A 22,711-nucleotide genomic window follows, 5' to 3' on the forward strand; every position below is an offset into this window, starting at 1 on the left:
TTGTGCATTCCTCAAGGTTAAAGATCCTTAAGTTTCTTCTCTCAGTTCCTGAATGCCAGTCTCCATACGATTCTGGTCAACCATTAGCTTCTCCACATCTCTTATAAAATGAGGTATGCAGAATTTTACACAATGCTTGAGATTTCTTCCAATCACTGTAAATATATAAAACTTTATGTATATATAAAACTTATAACCACAGGTTATAAATTATAACCACCTCTCTTAATGGACCTAAGATAAATTACTTCTTTTGGCTACATCACAATGACTGACTTCCATCGAGTGTATGATCCACTAAAACCTTAGTCTTTTTCACGTGAGCTCTTTTGTTAGCCATGCCATCCTCATCTTAGGCTTGTGTGGATGAGAATTGTAATCTAAGACATTGCATTCATCTTTACTTAGTCTACTTTATTAGCTTATTGTCCACATCTCTGTCTTGATGTTAATCTCTCCCAGGTTTGTGTCATCTGCTACATTTAGTATGTTTATGTAATATATAATAGTTTCTGTCCCACTGACTTCGCAAACAGTGTCAGCACCACTGCAATCTATATTGATTCATTTTTTCGCTTCACAAACATGATTAGAACTACTGGTCCCTGACAGGGTTTTCTGTTCATCAAGACACAAACACTACATTAAATAGCCATGCTCCCAGCAGCTACTAACAGAAGCTGTCGCCATCGTTTATATTAAAATGCCATTTTAATGCCAATCACTATTTGTAAAAGTTCAAAGGCAAAAATAAATTTTAAAAATTGAGGAACAATTTTTTTTTAACATAATGCACAAAGAGCAACACATCAGTTTAAAAAAAATATTTAATTGCTGCCCAAAACGTATAAAAATACAGTAAGAATGGCAGTACATTACAAAGTATTCTCTCCTATTTTGTTCCTTTTACATCTTTCTACAGTTCTTACAAGCATTTAAAAAACACTTAATACATCAAATTTATAAGTTTTGCAAAGTCTTCTTGCTGGTGGGTGCTCTTCGTCCCCTGGATGTATAGTTTACGTTGTAAACAGATAACTGTGAGGTACTCTATAGAGATTTATCAAACCTCACTTTGATTCCCGGAGAGGGCTTCAGGTCTTGCTTTGCATGTCAATGGTTCAAAATTTATAGCTTCAGAACATTCACAGATCATGAAGATTTAGGTGTCAGTCAATCTTGGCCTACAACATATAATATAAAACAAAATCACCAATTCGATACAAATTCAACTCCCTCCCCCCCACATGGACACACACAAGCACATGACTTACAAAAACTTAAAAAAAAAAAAAAAAAAAGCAACCAAAAAATGTTCCAACATTCTACATTCAATCATTAGACTAATTGTTCCAGTTGTCTACGGTAAAATTCCTCATCATCTAGCTTACATCAAAACACTATAATGTAAATTCCTCTTTGCAAATCACCAACAAAACAAAACAAAACAAAACAAACTTAGAGTAGCCCCCTTTTTCATTTCCTCTCAAATCCCATAATGATCCTGCTCACATGACATACTGCCAGGTAGGTTTTGTAGGTGCCTGGAGCAGTTTATCAATATTAGTGTTGGCCCAATTTTCTATTATTTTGGGATTTAATATATGTTAATCCAATAACAGTGTTGTCAATATGAGTTTAAGGTGCTTATATTTTAAAAAATGTGTACTTTTACTAGCTATCTTCCTTTTCTGTAGTAAATAATACTAATTTGACAACCACAGAATAGGGGTTTCTAATGTCACAGATGATTCTATTTATTTTATGAATTATTAGTGTAAAAATAGACATGGACAAGTCAAGATATTTATTGTTTAATATCAAATCTAAAATAAATAAGCATGAGTCCAAATTAGCATGTTATAGCACAAATAAGAGATGAAATGACTTTAAAACAGATATAAGGATTGAAGCTGTGATTTCAATGGCAAAGCAAAGTTAAGTCTCATGTGAGGAATTTTCCTCTGTCATGGAGGATGCCATTTTTCTGTGCAACTTATAGTTAGTCAATCAAAATTTATTAAGTGCCTAATATATGTAAGGTATTGTGCTGAGCCCTGAGGATAAAAAAAGCTGTCATGAGTATCCAATATGCTCATTTTAAGATAAATACTACAACTATGTTCTTGAAGATTTGTAATCACCTCACTTTTATTCAGGTTAATGCTTGTCTACCCCTGCAAAAATGCAAATATTCCATTACAGAATCTCTAAATACATGAAGCACACCACACTCACAATTGGACCAATCAAACCTCCTACATTTTAGATCTACTTCATTCTGCAAACGCCACCACCCTTTCTCTAAATTAGGCATCACAGCTTTGTGTCATGCTTAGAAAGCTTCTTTTGCTTTGCTGTTCAAACATGACCAGAGTCAAGTATTTAATGGAAATTCTCATCTTTAAATGGATGATTCTAAGTAATGCTTTGGAACATTAACAGATGTATCTCCTAAGAAATCTCAATATCTAAGGTGGCAGGTACAATAAGGATTAGTTGTAAAGAGTAATTTGTATTCATCTTCCATGTAGCCACTAAAAGCTCTGATAACTAAAAATAAATAAATGATTAAATAAATAGATAAATAAAGGAATAACATTTAAACAAACTCTTTTTGATTTAGAGACTATGGTAATGGTGGCAGAGTTTTATTCTGGTAAAAATTTTTCCCCCTTTGAGTGTGTAGAACTATGGTTCTTTATATATTTACTACATTAGCAGAGTCTGGCAGAAAAAGGTCATTAAAAAAATTTAGTTCCATTTTCTCTACTGATATATTGTATCAATAAAATATCTGTTGTCTGTAAGATTAAGTTAAAAGTTAGGTTTGTCAAGTAAAGCATATTACTAGTTAATTTAAGCTACTATTTTGATTATTTCTCCCAACAAGAGAAAATGAAATGGCTAGTTAAATTAAATCAAACTAAATTAAATGTGGTTAGTGATTCTTATATTTGGATAAAGCATTTATGCAAGATACTTATTTCATTAAGCCATCTATTTTCCTTACTCTGAATTCCATAGCAAATTAATATATTAATGGAAAAATCCTGCTTTTTGATTTAAATCTGAAATAAGAAAAAGTCAAACCTTACACAGATGCAATTTTTTGCCCGGGCATTTATACAAAGCTCATACCAGAGTGATGGCAAAGTGCAAAAGTCTCTAAAAAAAAAGCATTGTTTTTGTATAGGAAAAAATTACCTGACTCTCTTTCCCGAGTCAAAGACTAAGTGTCCTATTTTTTTTTTTTTAATGGTGGTGGCAAGAAATCAACAGAATTATGACTATATATTTTGTATAAATATTACAAGCTAGCCATTTGAGATGCAATGAGGAAAAAATATATTCACCATTTTCTTGAAACAGAACATGAAGTCAATGATGTCCTAAATTTTAAAACTTCAAATAATATACTTATTAAGTAACTAGAACCAATTAGAGGTGATTATGTAATGTAAGTAGCTTTAATTAAGTTCTTCAAATCTATTGTATATCAAATGTAAAACCAACTTTCTGATTAGGATAACTAAATTTTAAAAATAGCATTTTCCAATTATGTGTCCTTACTAGTTCTGTGTGTTTCAAGTTTGATGATGGGCAGGGACTTTCAGAGATTTTTTTTCCTATTTGAGTTTGAGTTGAGTGATAACATCAAAGCCCTTTGGACAAAGTTTATTATGTGAATCAGTGACTATATTGAAAAATGCCACTGATTAGGGGAAAACAAAATACACTAGAGGAAAAGGATCAGAAATGATTATAAAAAACAGAATGCTCCCCAAAGGAGAATAAAAATCTTAAGGACCCACGTTGCAAAGAGGACACTATTTATCTGGAAACTAGGGGAAGAAAAATGCTGTGAAGAATTACTCTGAGTTGTCCTTAGAATATCATATCTTACTACTGAGGAGGAAATATCAAGGGCTCAAAATACTTAACAATTTTCAAGAAAGTCATTTTAGGAAAGAACAATGAAAATAAAGGAACTCATATTCCCTAAATTATCCACTAATTTTCTATGCCAGTGCTAAACACATAGTAAGCATTCAATAAATAATTGATGAGTTATCTTATTAAACCAAAAGTTGATGAGAGAGTACACAAATTAAATTATTTCTTACATTTGAATGAGATGACCCTGCTGATTTTGTATCTTGTCCTTAGCAAGGGAAAAACTTTTGAAGTCATCCCTAAATATTATTTCCTAAGAAAAATACACATAACAAATAGCAAACTCAAACAACAAAACTATAGAAAAACACGAATGAAAGTTTTCTTTAGCCCCACAATAATAGATGATCCAATAGATAACCAGATATTTAATTTAAAGTCATAAAACTTGGTTTTCTATTGTCTAATTTGACAGGCTAGAAATAAAAAAAAAAAATATCCTGTTGCATGCATGTAATCTAAAATTTTGTCTAATGGCAAAATAGGTATTTTTATTTGGTTAAATAACAAAACAATCCAAAACAAAAAACAAATTCACCCTAAAATACAGGCTACCAAAAGCATGAAATTCTACTATGATTGATATGTTTAATAATATAGATCTGTTTTTTTGTGAATACACACCTCTGTTAAGTCCAAACTGGCAGTACTTGCAACACCTGAGGTCAGGAACAAAAAGCAGAATCCACCAACCAGTTAGATACAATCTATGAGATTATTTTGACTGCTCATTCTGCCTTAGATCGAAGGATGTGGCTAATTCTTTATGCCCCTGAACGGACAAACCAATAACTATTATTTTCCACTTAACTACTTCTATCTTATTCTTCTTTCAACTGTCTCTCTCTAGTCTTGGACTTGGCAGAAGGTAGAAGATGTGAACTTGAGTCTATAGAACTCCAGTTTCTGCTAGAGGTACATAATAGAAGATATTAGTCTTAAAATATGATGATACTTGGCTTATATTGCTGTATTTTTTTTAAAGTTGTTCATAGATCTCTCTGAAGGTCAAAAAGAAAGTTTAAGGGAAAATATCAATTTCTGCTGCTTAGTGTACAATAATATAACATAGTAGTTCATGTTTCCTTTATAGATGTCTATAAAGTGATGATTACATAGGAAATGCATTCACCAATGTGAATTTAATATGTATAATAGACAGTAAATAAGATAACTGAATCCCATCAAAACTTCAGGTTTGAATTTGATTATTATAAAGCTTACATTTAACAAAGATAAAAATGTTTCTTTCAGTTTTCTGAGAATAGTTTGACTCTAATCCTTGAATGTCATTTTAGGAATTAACAGCAGGAACATTTCTATCTGCAGAAGAATCAGGATATTTCTCTCTAAATGCTAGGCCTCACTCAAGCTGGTCGATTGATGCTGAAAGCAAACAAGAAATTATTGCAAAAAAAAAAAAAAAATGCAGTATCCTATTAATACAAACTAACTACTTTTATAACCTATTTTAAAAAAACCAGTACAGATTTATACAAATGTTATTTAGGACAACAGAGGATAAGAAGAACACAGATAAGTAAATGGATAAATAGATCCCAGATATGTAAAGCAAGTTATAACCTCTGTGTGACAGATCAAAGCTCTTATTAAATGGATAACTTGACTAGCATAGGACCTGGCATACGATAAGTAAGCACTTAATAAAAACTTGTTGACTGAATGTCACTAATATTGTCATTTCCCTCCCTTTCTCCTGGCCATCCTGTGATAAAAATGCTAAAAGACCAATGGGATGAACTAGGGCACATATAAAGAAAAGCAAGAGGCAAAACATTTGGACTATTCTCCAAACCTTCTGAACATGAAATGAACATAGCTGTAAACTGTGTTATTAGAATACTTGGACATATTTTCTTTACCCTCATAATAAATAAATCACCAGAATTGGAACAAGGCTTTTAACCCAAATAAATTGGGCAATCCAAAACAGAAAGGAGAACATTCTATATCAGTTGCAAACTCCACAAAAAAAAAATATAGAAAGAATTAATAGTCATTTGATATAAAGTGGCCTTTGATAAAAATTTATTATCACTTAATTTGTTTTCTTAGCCAAAAGAAATCAACATTGATTTGCATTAAAGATGTGATGGTGAAAGGACCAGAAAAGGAGGTGGAATGATTATATAGAAAGAACACAAGATAACATGCCTGAGCATGTAAACACATGGTCTGAGCTCTATACTGGGATTCATAAAACCATTAAAAGAGTAAGAGGAAAGGTTCCATTATACTGGATTGATCCCTTGTGGCACATTTGTGCTTTGATAATATACTGTCCATGAGAAGGTATGACTGGGGAGAAATCTACACCAAAGCAGGAAGTAGCCATACTGATGAGATCATGTATCCATTTGACCATTGTGCATTAGGCCAAACACTGAGCAAGGATTGATAGGAAAGCACCCAGATATTAACTGGAAAACAGAGTAAATAGCCATTCTAAAAAACAAACAGAATAAACTATTATTTATTCTCCTTATTTCTTCTTTAACGGAAGGAATCAATTCTAGTTAAACAAAATATAACCTATACAGTTAACTTCCATAGACCTCTGTGTAATGAATGTCTAATGAAATTAATAAATCTTAAGTATATTAATTTTTAAAAATGAAATGTCCATCTTAAATTGTAAACTCCTAACTTAAAATGTAAACTTGTAGATGATAATGGTTCATAGATTTAGAGCTATAAGGAATTTTGAATCTCAAGAAATCCAACATCCTCATTTTTCCAGTGAGGAAAACAAAGTCTTAAAAAGATATGAAGATTGCAGAGGTAGAGTATCTGAGTAGGATTCAAACCGAGGTTCTAAGTCTAATATTCTTTCTGCTATAATATACTGGTTGTATCTATGCATTTCTTAATTTAATAAATAATTCTGTATGATTGTGGCCAAATTTCCAAGGATATCAAAACATTACCACAAATTTTTATGAATTTGTATTTTGTTAAGTTGTTTTCAGTCATGTCTGACTCTTTGTTAGTCCATTTGGGATTTTCTTGGCAAAGATACTGGAGTGGTTTTCCACTTCCTTTTCCAGTTCATTTTAGAGAAGAGTAAGATAAGACAAACAGGGTTAAGTGACTTGTCCAGTGTCACAGAGCTAGTAAGTATCTGAATCCAGATTTGAACTCAATAGAGGAATCTTCCTGATTTCGGGCCCTGCACTCTTATTGCACCACCTAGCTGCCCTAGGACAAAATCGATAAATGTTGTCCATATAAAATTTTCCAGTAATTTTTCAAGTTTGGGGACATGACTAACTCAATAGATTTTCCAGCATTTCCACAAGAAAAATGTAAACTTCCTCCAGGAAGACTTCACTCTTTGTAAGGACCCACTGGTGGGCCCAGTGAGTTTTGACTACACTAGTTCTCACAAAAGACATGTTAAACAAATTAAGTACAAAGAATGATAAGGAAAGTTGAAACAAAAATATCTTAGAACTATGAATTACTCCAAACGGGGAGTAATGAATGGATTATGAACCACTCCAAATACATCAAAGGATACTGTCTTTTTAGCACTAACTACATATACGCAGGCTCATACAGGTTGAGAGTTGGAAGAGAGCTTTGAAACCATTTAATCTAAACCTTCCATTTTAGAGGAAAATGAGGAAATTGAGGGAGGGATTTGACTTGCCCAAGATCCAAGGTTTTGACTCTAAATGCAGTGCTTTTTCCACTACACCAATGTAAGCATCATAAAAAATTTTCATCAACAAATCCAATTTCAGCTGGTTAACTAAATCTAATGTAACATGTAACGTGAGATCCAAATATACTTTGCAAACATTGAATCAAAAGTAGAAAAAGAAACCAAGGTGGAAAGCAAGGATAATGCAGGGAATAAATTTAGGTCTGGATAATGCCCCAAATGTATGGTGTTGGCACCAGAACAGATGTAATGTAAAAATGCAAAAGAAATACCCCCTCTTAACTAAAAAATTTAAAGAAAACAATACTGAATTAGGACACAGGCACAAGTTAAAAAAAAAAAAAAAACTTATTTAATAAGTAGCTGTATCACCTACAATCTATATCAAGTACTTTAGATGTAATTGAACACTCAACAATTTCAACCAAAACATTTTAAGATGCTTATCTAGACTATCTATATTTCTCAGAAACTTCCAAATATTTGCGATGTAAATTGAAAGTCACAAAATACAGACAAGCTAAAAGTTGAATGGAATGTTGGAACTTTAATAAAGCTAGCACTCTGAAGAGCATTCTAAACTCTGAACATAGCTTCTATTAAAACAATATGTTTTTAAAAGCCAAAGTTTTCTTTTTTCTTTTTTTCCAACAATAGCATAAAGAATTTAAAGGGACACGGTCAGGCTGCAAAAATTAATCTTTTGTTCAAATCTTTCAGAAAATTTTAAAATTCCCCTTGAGAACATAAAAATTTCGGCCAAATGTTCATTATTTCATGCAGGTTCAGGAAAATGAAACTATGGACTGGAATTAAGCTTGTGTCTTATATTTTAGTTCTTCAATCGTATGCATTACCTTCAATTAGAGTTTTAATGTATTATCACTGAAACTCTTATGAAAATATTATTATAACGAAGTTTAGAAAAATAAATTTTTATAGATCCTTACAGTTTGGAATTAAGAGTTACCTGACAGTGTCCCTAATAAGCAGCATTTTTCTTTAAATGATTTTTGGGGGAATTGGTTTTGAGTTATTTTTCAGTTTGGGAAATAGCAAAACACAATAGAATGCAAAATATACAGTAAAAATTGCTTTGTCAGACTTTTAATCACTAATACCAAATCTCTAGTAATAATGAAAATCTATATAGTACATCTAATTTAATGCACAAATCAGAACACTCAGTTCTAAAATAATTTTTTTTTTTTCAGTAACAGATCTTTCAAACGGGGCTTTTTTCAAAAGTACAGTTAACTACAAAAGGACAGATTAAATAAGCAGTTATAAAATATATTTATCCTAAGAATATAAAATGTTGATGCCCATGTTGAGAATACATTACACATAATGTACATCTTTAAGGATCATTTGTTTTAATGTAGATAAAACCACAATGTTTATTGCTTGTATCAGGTGTATGAATTAAAACCTAGACAACCTATATAGATAGATCCCCCTGGCCAAGGGTTTTTCAGCTTAATTTGGAGAAATGTATCTTTTTAAGTGTATCAACACATTTGCAAAAAAATAAAAAAAAATTATAAACTCTTCTTGAAAACAAACATTAACATCTTTATTTTATATAGCAGTTTACAGTTTGGTTTTCAGAAGTACCTGCAGGTCAAAGTCCTGAGATGTTGATTTGTGACTGATTTCCATCACTTATCTGGTTGGTGTCTATTCTATTATGACATTTTCAGGTACGAGTAGGGGAACTTGCTGCTAAGAGACAAAGCCCTAGCAATTAACTGCAGCAGCAACTCAATCAACTACTAGTGCAGAAGCTTGCTGTGCAAATTAAGATTTTACTTGTAAGAATGCTGCTGAGAATACAATGTCCAGCAAGCAAAAGCGCCAACCAAAATGACTGCACCAAACCCCATCTTAGTGAGAATAGGTTTCCAATATAACCACCTTTTTCTTTTTCGTTCAGTCTCACTTAGCCTCTGTTTCATCTGTTGAACCTTTTGAGCGGTATTAGCTTTTCTGTCCTCTCGGTATCGTTTCCGAACAGCACTACAAACAAAAAATAAATACATAAGCAAACAGTCGAGTTGAATTTTACTGCTTACTCAAGATAAAAGAAAGAGATCAAAGGAAAAAAAAACATTCCCCATAACTAATTCCATAGAGAAAAGCATTTGAAGAAAACAAAACCCTTGAAATTCCAAATTACCTTTATACTTAATGTGAAAAATGCAATCAATTTCTAAAAGTTTTATCTCATTGTAAGTTAAGTCAAAGTTTTTCTTTGCTGAGACTTTTGTAAAGTGTGTATGGTTTTCTTGTTTTGCCAGAGGAACAGGAGTTTTAGTACAAGAAAAGAACTTAAAGTACTCTTTTATCATCAGGCTTATCTTTTTAGGATTTTCTTTCTGGCTTTATGTTCTGTTCTAACCTTGTTTTAAAGAAAGCCCCTCAATTCTGAGACATTTTATGAAAGGAGCTGGACATAATAAAAAACCATCTTTTCTTTCTTCAAAATCATTACACACCAGAGTAATATCGTTTAAGGATTCCAGTTAGATAAGGACTATTCCCAGTTTGAGATACAAATCATAGGTAAGTCTTGGCCTAATCAAACCATTTAATTTATACAGGAAGAAGGGTTAATGCCACCAAACTTGGCAGTTAAGAAAGCTTGGGTTAAAATACTGGTTCTAATGTATAACATATATACTGAAACATCTCAGCATAAAAATAATATGGTAGAATTATTCTAGACCATCCATAAAAGACATTATAAAGAAAGGGATATACAAATTTTAATTCATGTGACAAGACATTATATATAAACTTATGAAGATAAAATGTGACTCTTTGGTACACTGAAAAAAATGCTTTGAATCCTACATTTTATCCTTGCTTGCTATATGACCATGAAAAAGTCACTATCTTCTGAGATTATTTCCTCAACTGTAAGTTGGGAAAATACTGCCTTTGTCACAAAAGTGTTGTAATGCAAACGTTTTTTATAAACTCACCATTATAAACATATGAACAGTTCTTATTTTTATTATTATTAAATACACAGAGAAATTTCACTATATTATGTAGATTTTTGTATGTTAAAATTATGCTCAATTTTGAATGATAAAATCTATTTTCTTCCTGGTATTTAGGTATTTATTATCTTTCTTCTTAAATCCCCATCCATTTCTGTCTGTTTCTTATTAACACTGATATATTTCCACACTATGATGTGAGTGTCCAACTTTTCTTTTCTGTTTCAGATAAAAATGAAGTTCCTCTAATGTATACTTCCCATTCTTTCTTCCATGTTTGTATACTTTTCTTATAAAAACTCTCAAATTATAAGTAGCAAGTTTTATTCACCCCCTTTCCCCTTATTTCTAGTATATTTCTCCTTTTACTTTTCTTTCTCCTCTTAAATCCCTCAGAACACAACCAATCCACTTTCAAGATATGTTTTTTTTCTGATTTATCTCCCTCAATACTATTTGATTCAGAAGGAATGTTTCTTCTGCATTTGAATGTTTGTACTACACATCATGCTAGAGCTCCTTCAAATTATTCAAAGAACTTGAATGAAATCTTTTTGTATGCATTAAATACTTTTTTTTTGTCTCTAGGTCAACCATTTGTGATTAGATGTTTACATTAAAAAAATATTTCGTCAATCTTAATTTTTTCTAATATTTCTTGCTGACTCATAAAATCATTGATTTCTCTTGTTCCATTTTATATTACATATTATATTAACTATTTTATATGGCCAATCTATGTTTAATATAAACAAAAAGTTCCTAAAACAAATAGAGAGAGGAAAAAGTGAAATGGAATGCCTTAGGAAGAGGGAATTCTCTTTTAGATTCTTGTTTGGATTTAAGTCAGCTAAGATGGTGTCTGAATTCCCTTCCAACTTGGAGATGATAAGATTTTATGAAAACTACATGGTGAAGCTACGCCCAGAGAAAGAACTCTGGGAGATGAACTAAAAACCATTACATTGAATTTCCAATCCCTATATTTATGCCCACCTGCATTTTTGATTTCCTTCACAAGCTAATTGTACAATATTTCAGAGTCTGATTCTTTTTGTACAGCAAAATAACAGTTTGGTCATGTATACTTATTGTGTATCTAATTTATATTTTAATGTATTTAACATCTACTGGTCATCCTGCCGTCTGGGGGAGGGAGTTGGGGGTAAGAGGTGAAAAATTGGAACAAGAGGTTTGGCAATTGTTAATGCTGTAAAGTTACCCATACATATAACCTGTAAATAAAAGGCTATTAAAAAAAAAAAAAACACTACAATGTGAAAGGGTTTGGAAAAGTCTAAGAGGGAGAGATTGGAGAGAAATCCTGGATACTGAAAGACCAGTTAAAAACCATTCTAAAATCACCTATTATGTGACATGTCTGATTATGAATGTCTGAAGTTGAGTAGTTGCAAAAGATGTAGACAGATTTGCATATATGAGACAATATATAAGAATAAGCAATCTATTCTTATAATAAACTTGAGGGGTATCTATATCATATTGGGCTCATTAAGGCTGCATATTTTTAAAGTTAATAAACCCTTCAAATTAGACTCCAGGATTAATATACAAGATATGACAGTGATTTAATTCTCGGCCCATATGCAGAACCCATGATAAAATGTATTAAATTATTAGACATTTCTGTCAGTAAAATAAAAAGTACACAACTTCTAAATTCAGGTAAATGAAAATGAACTATTCACCTTAGTGAAGTAGTAAAGTCAATTTAGGGTTAGTAGTAAGTTATAATTACAGTTCAAACATACTAGGATATGTGATTCTGTTATCAGCCAAAAGTCAGCCCATGATACTACTTGTGTTTAATCTAGTATTCTAGACTATAAGCGTTATCTCCTAAATAAAATTTAAATTCCTTGAAAGTAGGGGCTGTACTTATACTTCTTTTACATCTTTGATAATAATAGACACGCGAAACTTACCTTTCAGTGCTTTCTTCCATAGTATCCTGCATCTTGGTGGAGAGTTCTGCGTTTATTTTGTCACTTTTTTCATCTTCTTCTAACCCCATTCTATTTCCATTGTACTTTCCAGTAATTATTGGATGAGGTGGTGAATGTTCATGGTTAGGTGCGTCATCTTCATTGGAAAGTTCTTTCCAACGCTTCTAAAGTGGGAGAAAAATGGTGGTTAATAAAATACCTCATCTTCTTTACAAGATATTTCTATTCTGCTATTTCTAAATGGAAAGAAAAGTAAAGTGCAACATGGAACCTAAAAAAAATCAATGTTTTAAAAAGTACAATATTAGCCACTTTATTAATTTAGAATACATCACCAATTATACTTAAGGGTAAGCAACACTTCCTTTTTTTTTTTATGAGTGATTTGTCTAAAAAAATTATACTGAATCTCACACTAGTACTTAGAAGTGTTTAGTCTAAGTATATATATCTAGTTCTTGTCCAAGAGAATTTTGTTATTGAAATAATAAAGAAATTTCCCACTTTCTAGTGATAATGAAAATGAAACATTTGGCATGATCAAATGGTGATAGGTCATCTGCCAGCTTCTTAATCTAGGTGTGCTGCCTAGTTTGTCTTACTGCAAACTCAAAGACCTGAGAACTAACCTATTGCTGGATTGGGAAAAACTTCCTTAAAATTCCCAGGCCCCAAGAGCTAACAACAGACAGCACCATCTGTTACTGCAATACTTCTATCACAATAATGGTTACTGCTATGGTGAAAACCAAAAAGAAAATAATATGTTAAGAACAGGTTTTTATTTTTTAGTTTTAAATTTTTCTTATGAAATTTCATTCCTTGTTTAACCACCCATTTTTTTCCTTAAAGGAATTTCAGCTCAGTGATTATCATAAATTATCACAAATTATTCATTAAAATGAAGGTTTCTTTTGTTACATATTATAGTGTGGAAATGGAGAATTCTTTTTTTTTTTTTGACTTGTCCAAAGTAGTTTATTAATAATTTATTAAATAAAATGACTTGCTCATGATTTTCTTTAGAAAATAAAACAATCTTTTACATGAAAAACCATGTAATATATCCTTTGTGATTGAAACATTTCTAAGCACTTTTTTAAAAATTAAAGCTTTTTATTTACAAACACATATGTTGGTAAGTTTTCAACATTGACCCTTGCAAAACCTTTTGTTCCAAATTTTCTCCTCCTTCTTTCCATCCCCTTCCCTAGCTAGCAGGTAATCCAATACATGTTAGACATGTTAAAATATATGTTAAATCCAATATGTGTATACATATTTATATAGTTACCTTGCTGCACAAGAAAAATCAGATCAAGAAGGAAGAAAAAAAATGAGAATGAAAACAAAATGCAAGCAAACAACAAGAGAGAGTAAAAATGCTATGTTGAAGTCAGAAGTGGAGAATTCTTGAAGGCCATGATATGAAAAATGAAAAGTTTTGACAAGCTGTATTATGTTAGAAAAACTTTGAATATATAGCTTTTCTTAACAGATTTTAGTTTGCTTTTCAAGGAGGCTAGCTACATATGGAAAGGGTCTTCATCAGCATGTTGCCTATGTGGTAATAAAATTGTTGGCAAAGAGCAAACATCAAAGAAAAATATAAAATACCCACTACCCTGTGTGATCTGCTTCTATAAATAGCTTCTACTAATCACACAGTTTTAGACTGCTTGAACATCAATTAATCAATTAGGCTGTTATGACAGATTTATTAAGTGACCAATAAATAGATATATTACTGGATGATCTGAAATGTAACAATCTTGACAATTTCTCTATACAGCTGTAGCTATCTGATAAAATGTATCACAGGTTCTCTTCAAAGAGAGGCAATTAAAGAAACTGGTAGAGTTGGTTTTGTGCAACGAAAGGCAAAAAGAAACATTTTATGGAATATTTGGTCATCTTGTTTTGCAAAAGTTAAATATCTACAGAGATATTACTGTGAAAATTATTTTAAAAATAAATTAACACCTACAGTACATAGTGAAAAGAAAAATAAATTTATATATAAAATCTGTTAAGACCTCGAAACTAAATGAACAAATATAAATACATCGACTTCAGTGAAAAAAGGTGGGACTATATAATGATGGTAAAGAATATGTTAGAAATAAGATTTTAGAATAAGACACGAGAAAGGTCAACAATCTGTAGGTTACACAGCTTTTGCTTATATATAGCAATGAATACCTTCTTTGGAAAAAACAAAGTCAGAAGGCACTGGGTATAATGCTATCTCCCAAAACAAAATATATATTTTAAGAGAGAAGAAATGACATATTATTGATATTGGACTCATTCCCAAATCAGCTGCCTGTATATAGTCAAGACTTACAATTGAGTTAAAGATTAAAAAAAAAAAGTTGGCATACAATGATAAAATCATATCTGACCTCCTTAAACAAGTGATTAATCCTGATCAATGGAAAAAGGATGGAGAAAAAGATGACATTAAATTATATAAAAATTTTTGTAATCAATGTAAATCAATAATAAGGAAGCTCAAGGAGCCATAAAATTGAGTAAGTCAAAGAGACTTATTTGCTAAGTGAGCCAATGGCAGTCAAAGATAACAATTCTCTTTAGATTTTAGACTCATTCATAAAATTTTTAAGAAAAATTATGAATTAAATGTGTGATTAGAAGTAGTTGTAAGAGTGAGCAATGATATATTGAAGGCTCAGGCCCAAGTGTTCCAGTGATAAATCACTGTAATTCACAAATTTGTTATCTGTCTCAAGTATCTCCCATCTCCAAGTGTTTTTCTTAAGGTATATACCTAATCATGTCAATCCCCAACTCCAGAAACTCTAAGGGCTCCTGTAAATAGTACCTCAAGATCAAATAAGCTCCTCTGTTAAAATTTCAGCTCTTCATAACCTAGTTCCAATCCCACTTGCTAACTTCAGTAAATATTACTTCTCTTTCTATATCCTACATCCCAGTCAATCTGGCATTCTTCTTGTTCCTTACAACATTCCAGTCTGTACCTTTGCAATGGGGATCCTTCTAGAATGCATTCTCACTTCACTCCCACATCTTAGAATTCTACTTCCTTCAAAATTCTCCTCAAGTAACCCTTTCCAAAGCCTGACATTTCTCTAGCTGCCAATCTCCCCCTCTTCCCCCATTTAACTTATATTTTTTGCAGCAGGTTTTTTATTACTATATAATGTAGGTTCCTGGAAGGAAGGGAATATTTCTTCTTTTTAATCTGTATCCTCAAAAGGTAAAATAATGCAGGTCATACAGTAGGTATTTTAATAAATGCTCATAGGATAATAAATTAAACAATATAATTAAGAGTTTGGTTTAGAATGATGAAGTTACTCTTACAACTTGGGATTTTTCAGGTTTGCTTAGAAAGGAAAATAATTCTTTATGTCAAAAGAGTTTATCTTTTTTGGCAGTAAGAAGATGAGCCATATTTTTAAAAATTTAACTGAATCACAGTCTGTTAACACAATTATAATGATGTCTTAAGTAACATAAGCAACAACAAAAATGATTTTTTTTCTCTTTTTTAAAAACAAGAATATTGTTTTCTCTGCATTATTTTTTACTAACAGAGAAAATACAGCACAACCAAGATTTATATCATTAGGTGAAAAGTGCTATGTATTTCCATGAGTACCATTTATGGGAAATTCTATCACCATAATATCTGCTGGGCATATCATTACACAATTAAACTATTCATAATCATACCTTAAATAACTGAAATTTATTATAAAACTGCTTTTTTCCTTTTTTGTCTGTATTTCTAATGCTTAGCAGTGTCTGGAATTTAGTAAGAGCTCAATAAATGCTCACTGACTCCTACAATTTTTTCTCCCTCATCACTCATCAGTGAGAAAGTAGTTAAAACACGGAGATAAGAGAACAAGAAAAGAAACAGCTATTAACATTTGGCTAAAGTAAGGTACCCAATAAGAATGCTAAATAGTTCCCAGAATATACATGGGTAAATCTAAGGTATTATTTTACCCTTCATTGAAGCCTGGCTTTCTACTTGGACAAATGTAAAAAATGCCAGTAAGAGGCATAAATTGCCAGAAATAAAACCTTACTGGACCAATTCCCAGAATACAGAACAAATTCTCAATCTGTCATCTGGGAGTATCAACTAAGAAAATGAAAAAATATTTAATGTTAGGAAAAAAATTGTAAAAATCTGGAGTTCAAGATCTGCTATTTATCTGAAGGAAAAGGAGCTATAAAATACAACTAAACCAAAAAGAAACTTGCTTGATTTTGATGCTGCTTGTCTATGAAGTTAAAATACTAAAGCTTTACAATGCAAAGAAAGTATTTGTAGGGGTACATTAAATTATATGATGGCAGAGGATAGACATCAGATAACTCCAACATCTTCCATTTAAGAGAGTGCCCAGGGTCTTCATTAGCTCCTACCCAGCTGTAAGACTTCATGAATTCTCATACCCTGTACTTTCCCTAGTAGACTCTGAATTCCTTGAGGGTAGAGTCTTTCTTTCTTTCTTTCTTTAATAGCTTTTTATTTACAAGTTATATGCATGGGTAATTTTACGGTATTGACAATTGCCAAACCTTTTGTTCCAATTTTTCCCCTCCTTCCCCCCACTCCCTCCCCTAGATGGCAGGATGACCAATACATGTTAAATTATATTAAAGTATAAATTAAATATAAAATAAGTATACATGACCAAACCGTTATTTTGTTGTACAAAAAGAATCGGACTCTGAAATATTGTACAATTAGCCTGTGAAGGAAATAAAAAATGCAGGCAGACAAAAATACAGGGATTGGGAATTCAATGTAATGGTTCTAAGTCATCTCCCAGAGTTCTTTTGCTGGCTATAGCTGGTTCAGTTCATTACTGCTCCATTGGAACTGATTTGGTTCATCTCATTGCTGAAGATGGCTAGGTCCAACAGAATTGATCATCATATAGTATTGTTGTTGAAGTATATAAGGATCTCCTGGCCCTGCTCACTTCATTCAGCATCAGTTGGTGTAAGTCTCTCCCGGCCTTTCTGAAATCATCCTGTGGGTCATTTCTTACAGAATAATAATATTCCATAATATTCATATACCACAATTTATTCAGCCATTCTCCAATTGATGGGCATCTACTCAGTTTCCAATTTCTGGCCACTACAAAGAGGGCTGGAGGGCAGAGTCTTTCAGTGTTATCTTTTACCTAAGTATTCCTTGTGCTCAAGCAAAGTATGTGGCACAAAATAGGGGTTTAGTAATTGTTTACTGACTGACTTGATTGACTGAAGGGGTCCCTGAGATTCTTTAAGGGAGTGAGTCCCATATAGTCAAAAGTACTTTCATAATACCAAATTGTTCTAATTTCTAATAAGATAATTATCAGTAGATAAAACCCATATAAACAAAAAAACTCAAGTCCTGAGATTGGAGATCTGCTGATCTAAATAATTTACATGAGTATAACTGAAAATCATGGACTACAATTAGTGATACTAATTACCAGTTCATGTCACAACTGAGAATTGCCCAGATTTCTCCAGGTAGGTCAAGGTCATCATCACAGTCCCTTTAAAACACAATTGAGAAATTAGACTACCAATTACTATGTGTGCAACAATAAAAAGGACACATTCTCTGAGATTAGTAAAATTCTTCAAACCCAACATTTATCTCAATTTCTTCCACAGAGATAACCAAATAAAACCACACATAATAATAGATACGTCCACTTTTCCAAGCTACCATTTGTGAGAAGAGGTAAAATAAGTATCTTAGAATGGGAATTACCAATGAAACTATTATTTCATGTAAAAATGTAAAAATAAGAAAAATTCAGATAGACTAAGGATGTTCTTGGTATCTCTATAACTGTGATTTTTAAAGGTGGAAAAAGAATGAGTTTCCAAGTAAGATAATTTTATGAGCAAACCAGTTATATAATCACATATATATATTTCTAAACTACAAACGGAAGGGAAGAAAATAAAGAAGAGAAAGATAGAGGGTAAGGAGGGAATCTGCCAGGATTGGATCTTGAGGTATACATCTCAATTAAGGATGATGAAAGTTAGTGTATTACAGGTGAGGGTTGCAGATGTATCACAAAGCAGAGAAAACTACACCTCTCCCCAAAGTTGCAGATGTCACTTTTCAGAAACTCATTAAACCAGCGTAAATTAAATCATAAGAAAATCAGTGATCTTCCTGCTCACTTTCTATACATCACAGCACATTTTCAAATGGATACTTTGTATAAAGTCATTAGCTAAGCTTTTTAAAGAAGTATGCTAATGAAGTCATGACAATGTCTGATCCCTGTATCAAACTGTGACTAGTTATATTAGAAAGGTTGAGTAAGAACGTGTGGACACATCAAAACCAGTCACCTTACTCTCAGTACATCTACTGGTACTGGTCATCACATATCTAAAGAAGAGAGCTTGTTTTTCTCCATATTTCCTCAACATGTTTACAGTATAGAAGAGAGGGAATGAAATACAATGAATGAAATATCAGGCCACTCTGGCTTTGTGGCAGAACCATTTTACTAACAGCCCCAATGAGAAAGAAATATCTGAAGTAAAGGAAAATAAAATGTTTATATTTAATTCCTTCAGACATAAGAAAAAATAATTTTCTCAAATATAGCCACTTCCACTTCCATTCTACTGTATATATAAGGAGGCATATACTATACATGCTTCCTTATATGAATCATTACTAGCTGTCAATCACTTTCAAACCTCTAATTCTAAGACAGCATTTAATTTTTGGAAAGTTTTTTTTTAGCTATCTGATCCCATGGAAAACATTTCCTTTTTGTGTGTTCAGATAAAAATGCCATGTTATACAAACATGGTCCTCTATTAATGATGAGTGAAACTGGTTAACCCAATGCTTCTCTTCAGACATCATTTCCCCTTAATACTATTTTAGAAGTTTTAAAATGCCTAATTGTTATGGGCCAGAACTCTGAACTTGAAACAAAGGATTCTTACAAGGTACTAAGTCAGTGGAATTGATAGAGACAATAGTTATCTAATTTAGCATGGTTCAATATGATTCATTTAATCCTACAAGGAAATGTTATGGGCCAGAACTTGAAACAAGGTGCTAAGTGGAATTGAGGAGACAATGGCTAAATCTAGTTTAGCACTGACTTAATCCTACAACAAATAATGTTTCCTGGTGATATAATGATTGGTGTATATTCAGTGTGGGGCATATAAGCAAGAAGTGCTCAGGGCCAGAAAGGACAAGCGCACTAGAAGCTCTTGGAGCCTCAGCCAGGAGTCAGTTGGGGAGATTCAGAAGCCAGAGAAGGCAGGCTGGAGCTCAAGCCCAAGGAACTAAGGAGAGAGAGACAGGCCTGCAGAAAAACTAGCTGAGCCCCAAGTGAAGGAGACAAGACCTTGAAGGAGGCAATAAAGGATTTGGACTTTAATCCCTGGCTGCACTTGTGATTACTGAGCTGAAAGGATGGCTGCTCCCAGAAGCCCCCCAAGAAACCTGCTCCCAGAGAACATTACATTTTAAAGAGAATATTACATTTTAGAGAAGAATATTACACCTAATATATAGCACATATTAATCAAGAATGAGAGTCTATCTTAATCAAAAAGCCAACATAAAAACAGAAACTTTAACATTTATAAATGAGAGTAGAGAGGGAGGAAATAAGTATTTATATAATAGCCCTTTATATATGCCAGGCACTATGCCAAGCACTTAAAAAATTTCATCTGATCCTCATAATAACTCTATGAAGAAGATATTATTAAATCCATTTTACAGTTAAAGAAACTGAGACAAAGGATAAACGATTTGCCTCACGTAGATACTGAATGTTCGACTTCAGGCCCAGCACTTTAGCCACTGTGTTAATGACTGTTTGAAAAATACCTTTCATTTCAATAAATGTCTTGACCCTAAAGTTACATGAAATACACTTTTGCTTAATTCAACTAATCCTAACTGAAAAGAAACATAGTGAAATATTACAGGCCCTGAGGACCTAGGTCCTAGCCCTAAATCTGTCATATAATAGTTGCATGACTTTAGGTAAATCAATTAACTTCTCAGCCTCATTTCTTCATTGTGCATAACAGAAAAAAGTTGCACTAGCTGATTTAGATCCCTTGCAGTTCTAACTTCTATGATTCCTATGATACATATAACCTGAGTTACTAGATACTATAACATTCACCATAATAGATAATGTGGTAGTAAAACTTTAAAGAGGGTTTACAATAAATATTCCATATATGGCTGGGAATCATGAAAAATATTAAGCCAGTTTATAGCTTCACAGTGTAGGAAATTTACTAGATTAGGGTCTGACTATGTTCAAAATTAGAATTCAAGGCAAGAAATGTAAGGATTTGTTGACTGATACTTGCTTAACAGTTTATATTAATATCATGTATCCTAATACATAGCACAAAACATCTTTTGACATTAAGTTATCTGGTTGAGTTGTGATAATGTTGTTCAGGTGAAAACACTATTATTTACCAATATAATTAATGATCAAATGAAGTACTGCCCTGCCTTCAAAGTCTGCTTATAAAGTTTACCTGTATATTTGAATCTCCCATTATAAATTTTGCTCCTTCTATTACAGCCATATATGAAAATCTTAGTTGATCTGGAGTCTGAATAAGTCCCATTCGATATTTTCTCATATTCAGTAATACTTGCTTAATGTCAACTGAAAAAGGATCATCTCTTTTTTCCATCTGCAAAGAAAGTTAAAATATTTTTGATTTTGTTACTATTGCTAGAGATCAGGAGCTTAGTAATATGAACAGGCACATCTTCAAATGGGTATGTGGTTATAAACCTTTTGTTGTAAATGGAATAATATGGGGAAAAAAAAAACTACCTATCAAATCTATGTTTATGAGAAAAGTTTGAGGCCAAACAAAGGAGAGCACTACAGAAGACAAAAAATAGATAATTTTGACTACAAAAAAAAAAAAAAAAAAAAAAAAAAAAAAAAAGTTTTAGGCAAAGGAATCTAATAAAGCTAAAATGGCATACAATTGACTGGGGAAAGTATTTTTAACAAATTTCTCTGGAAAAGCTCTAATTTCCAAGAGGAGTTATTCAAATGTATACAAATAACAGCCATTTATCAATTAATCTAAGATAGTAAACAGGTACTTCTCAAAGGGAAGAAACCTAGAATTATCTATAAAGACATGAACAATGCTAGAAGTCACTACTAGTGAAATGCAAATTAAAGCAATTGAGATACAACTCATCAGAGTGGTTGAGGATGATAAAAACGGAAAATGATAGATAATGGAGGAGCAAGTGAAAAGAGGTACAATGATGCACTGTTGGGCAGACCTGTGAATGAGTACAATCATGATCTGGAGAGCTTAAGTTACTAAACAGTATTTGCTCTTTGACCTAGTTAAAATTACTACTAGGAGTATATAAAAAATGAGATCAAATCAACTGTGATGGACTTGGCTCTTTTCAACACAATAAGGTGATTCAAGGCAATTCCAAAAGACTTGTGATGAAAAGTGCCATCTGAATCCAGAGAAAACTACAGACTGAATGTGAATCAAAGCACAGTATTTTCACTTTTTGTTGTTGTTGCTATTGTTCGCTTGTTTTTTTCCCCTTTTAATGTTTTTTTTTCCATTTTGATCTGATTTTTCTTGCACAGTATGACAAATATGTAAATATGTTTAGTAGAATTGTACATGTTTAATCACATTGTTTGCTATCTTGAAGAAGGGGTTAGGGGAAGAGAGGGAGAAAAATTTCAACCTCAAGGTTTTGCAAAGATGAATGTTGAAAACTATTTTTGTGTGCATTTGGAAAAATAAAATATTATTTAAAAAAAATGAAATCAAGGGGCAGCTAGGTGGCACAGTGGAATAGAACACCAGCCCTGAATTGAAATCTGGTCTCAGACACTTAACACTTCCTAGCTGTGTGACCCTAGGCAAGTCACTTAACCCTAATTGCCTCAGCAAAAAAAAAAAAAAAAAGAAAGAAATCAAGGCAGGAAAAAGTTCCATATGTATAAAATTTTTTATAACAGCTCCTTTTTTGTGATGGTAAAAAATTTCTTTTAAAA

At 32.2% G+C, this 22,711-nt stretch overlaps 1 protein-coding gene across 3 annotated transcripts in view; it reads right to left on the bottom strand.

The window, feature by feature from the left end:
* Positions 1-809: 809 nt before the first annotated feature.
* Positions 810-22,711, bottom strand: part of PTPN2 (protein tyrosine phosphatase non-receptor type 2) — an 89,862-nt gene continuing 67,960 nt past the window's right edge. Inside the window, exons 7-11 of one of the 3 annotated variants that reach the window (XM_031946666.1) lie at positions 21,189-21,350; positions 12,600-12,784; positions 9,563-9,664; positions 4,582-4,616; positions 810-1,184 (exon numbers count right to left, since the gene is read on the bottom strand). In XM_031946666.1, coding sequence (XP_031802526.1) covers positions 1,174-1,184; positions 4,582-4,616; positions 9,563-9,664; positions 12,600-12,784; positions 21,189-21,350 — 495 coding nt within the window. In that variant the 3' untranslated portion in view covers positions 810-1,173. Of the gene's footprint in view, positions 1,185-4,581; positions 4,617-9,196; positions 9,665-12,599; positions 12,785-21,188; positions 21,351-22,711 lie in introns of those variants that run through there. The other 2 variants (XM_031946667.1, XM_031946665.1) reach the window with 2 other exon arrangements.

Source organism: Sarcophilus harrisii, chromosome 1 (assembly GCF_902635505.1).
Source record: "Sarcophilus harrisii chromosome 1, mSarHar1.11, whole genome shotgun sequence".
Classification (NCBI taxonomy): domain Eukaryota; kingdom Metazoa; phylum Chordata; class Mammalia; order Dasyuromorphia; family Dasyuridae; genus Sarcophilus; species Sarcophilus harrisii.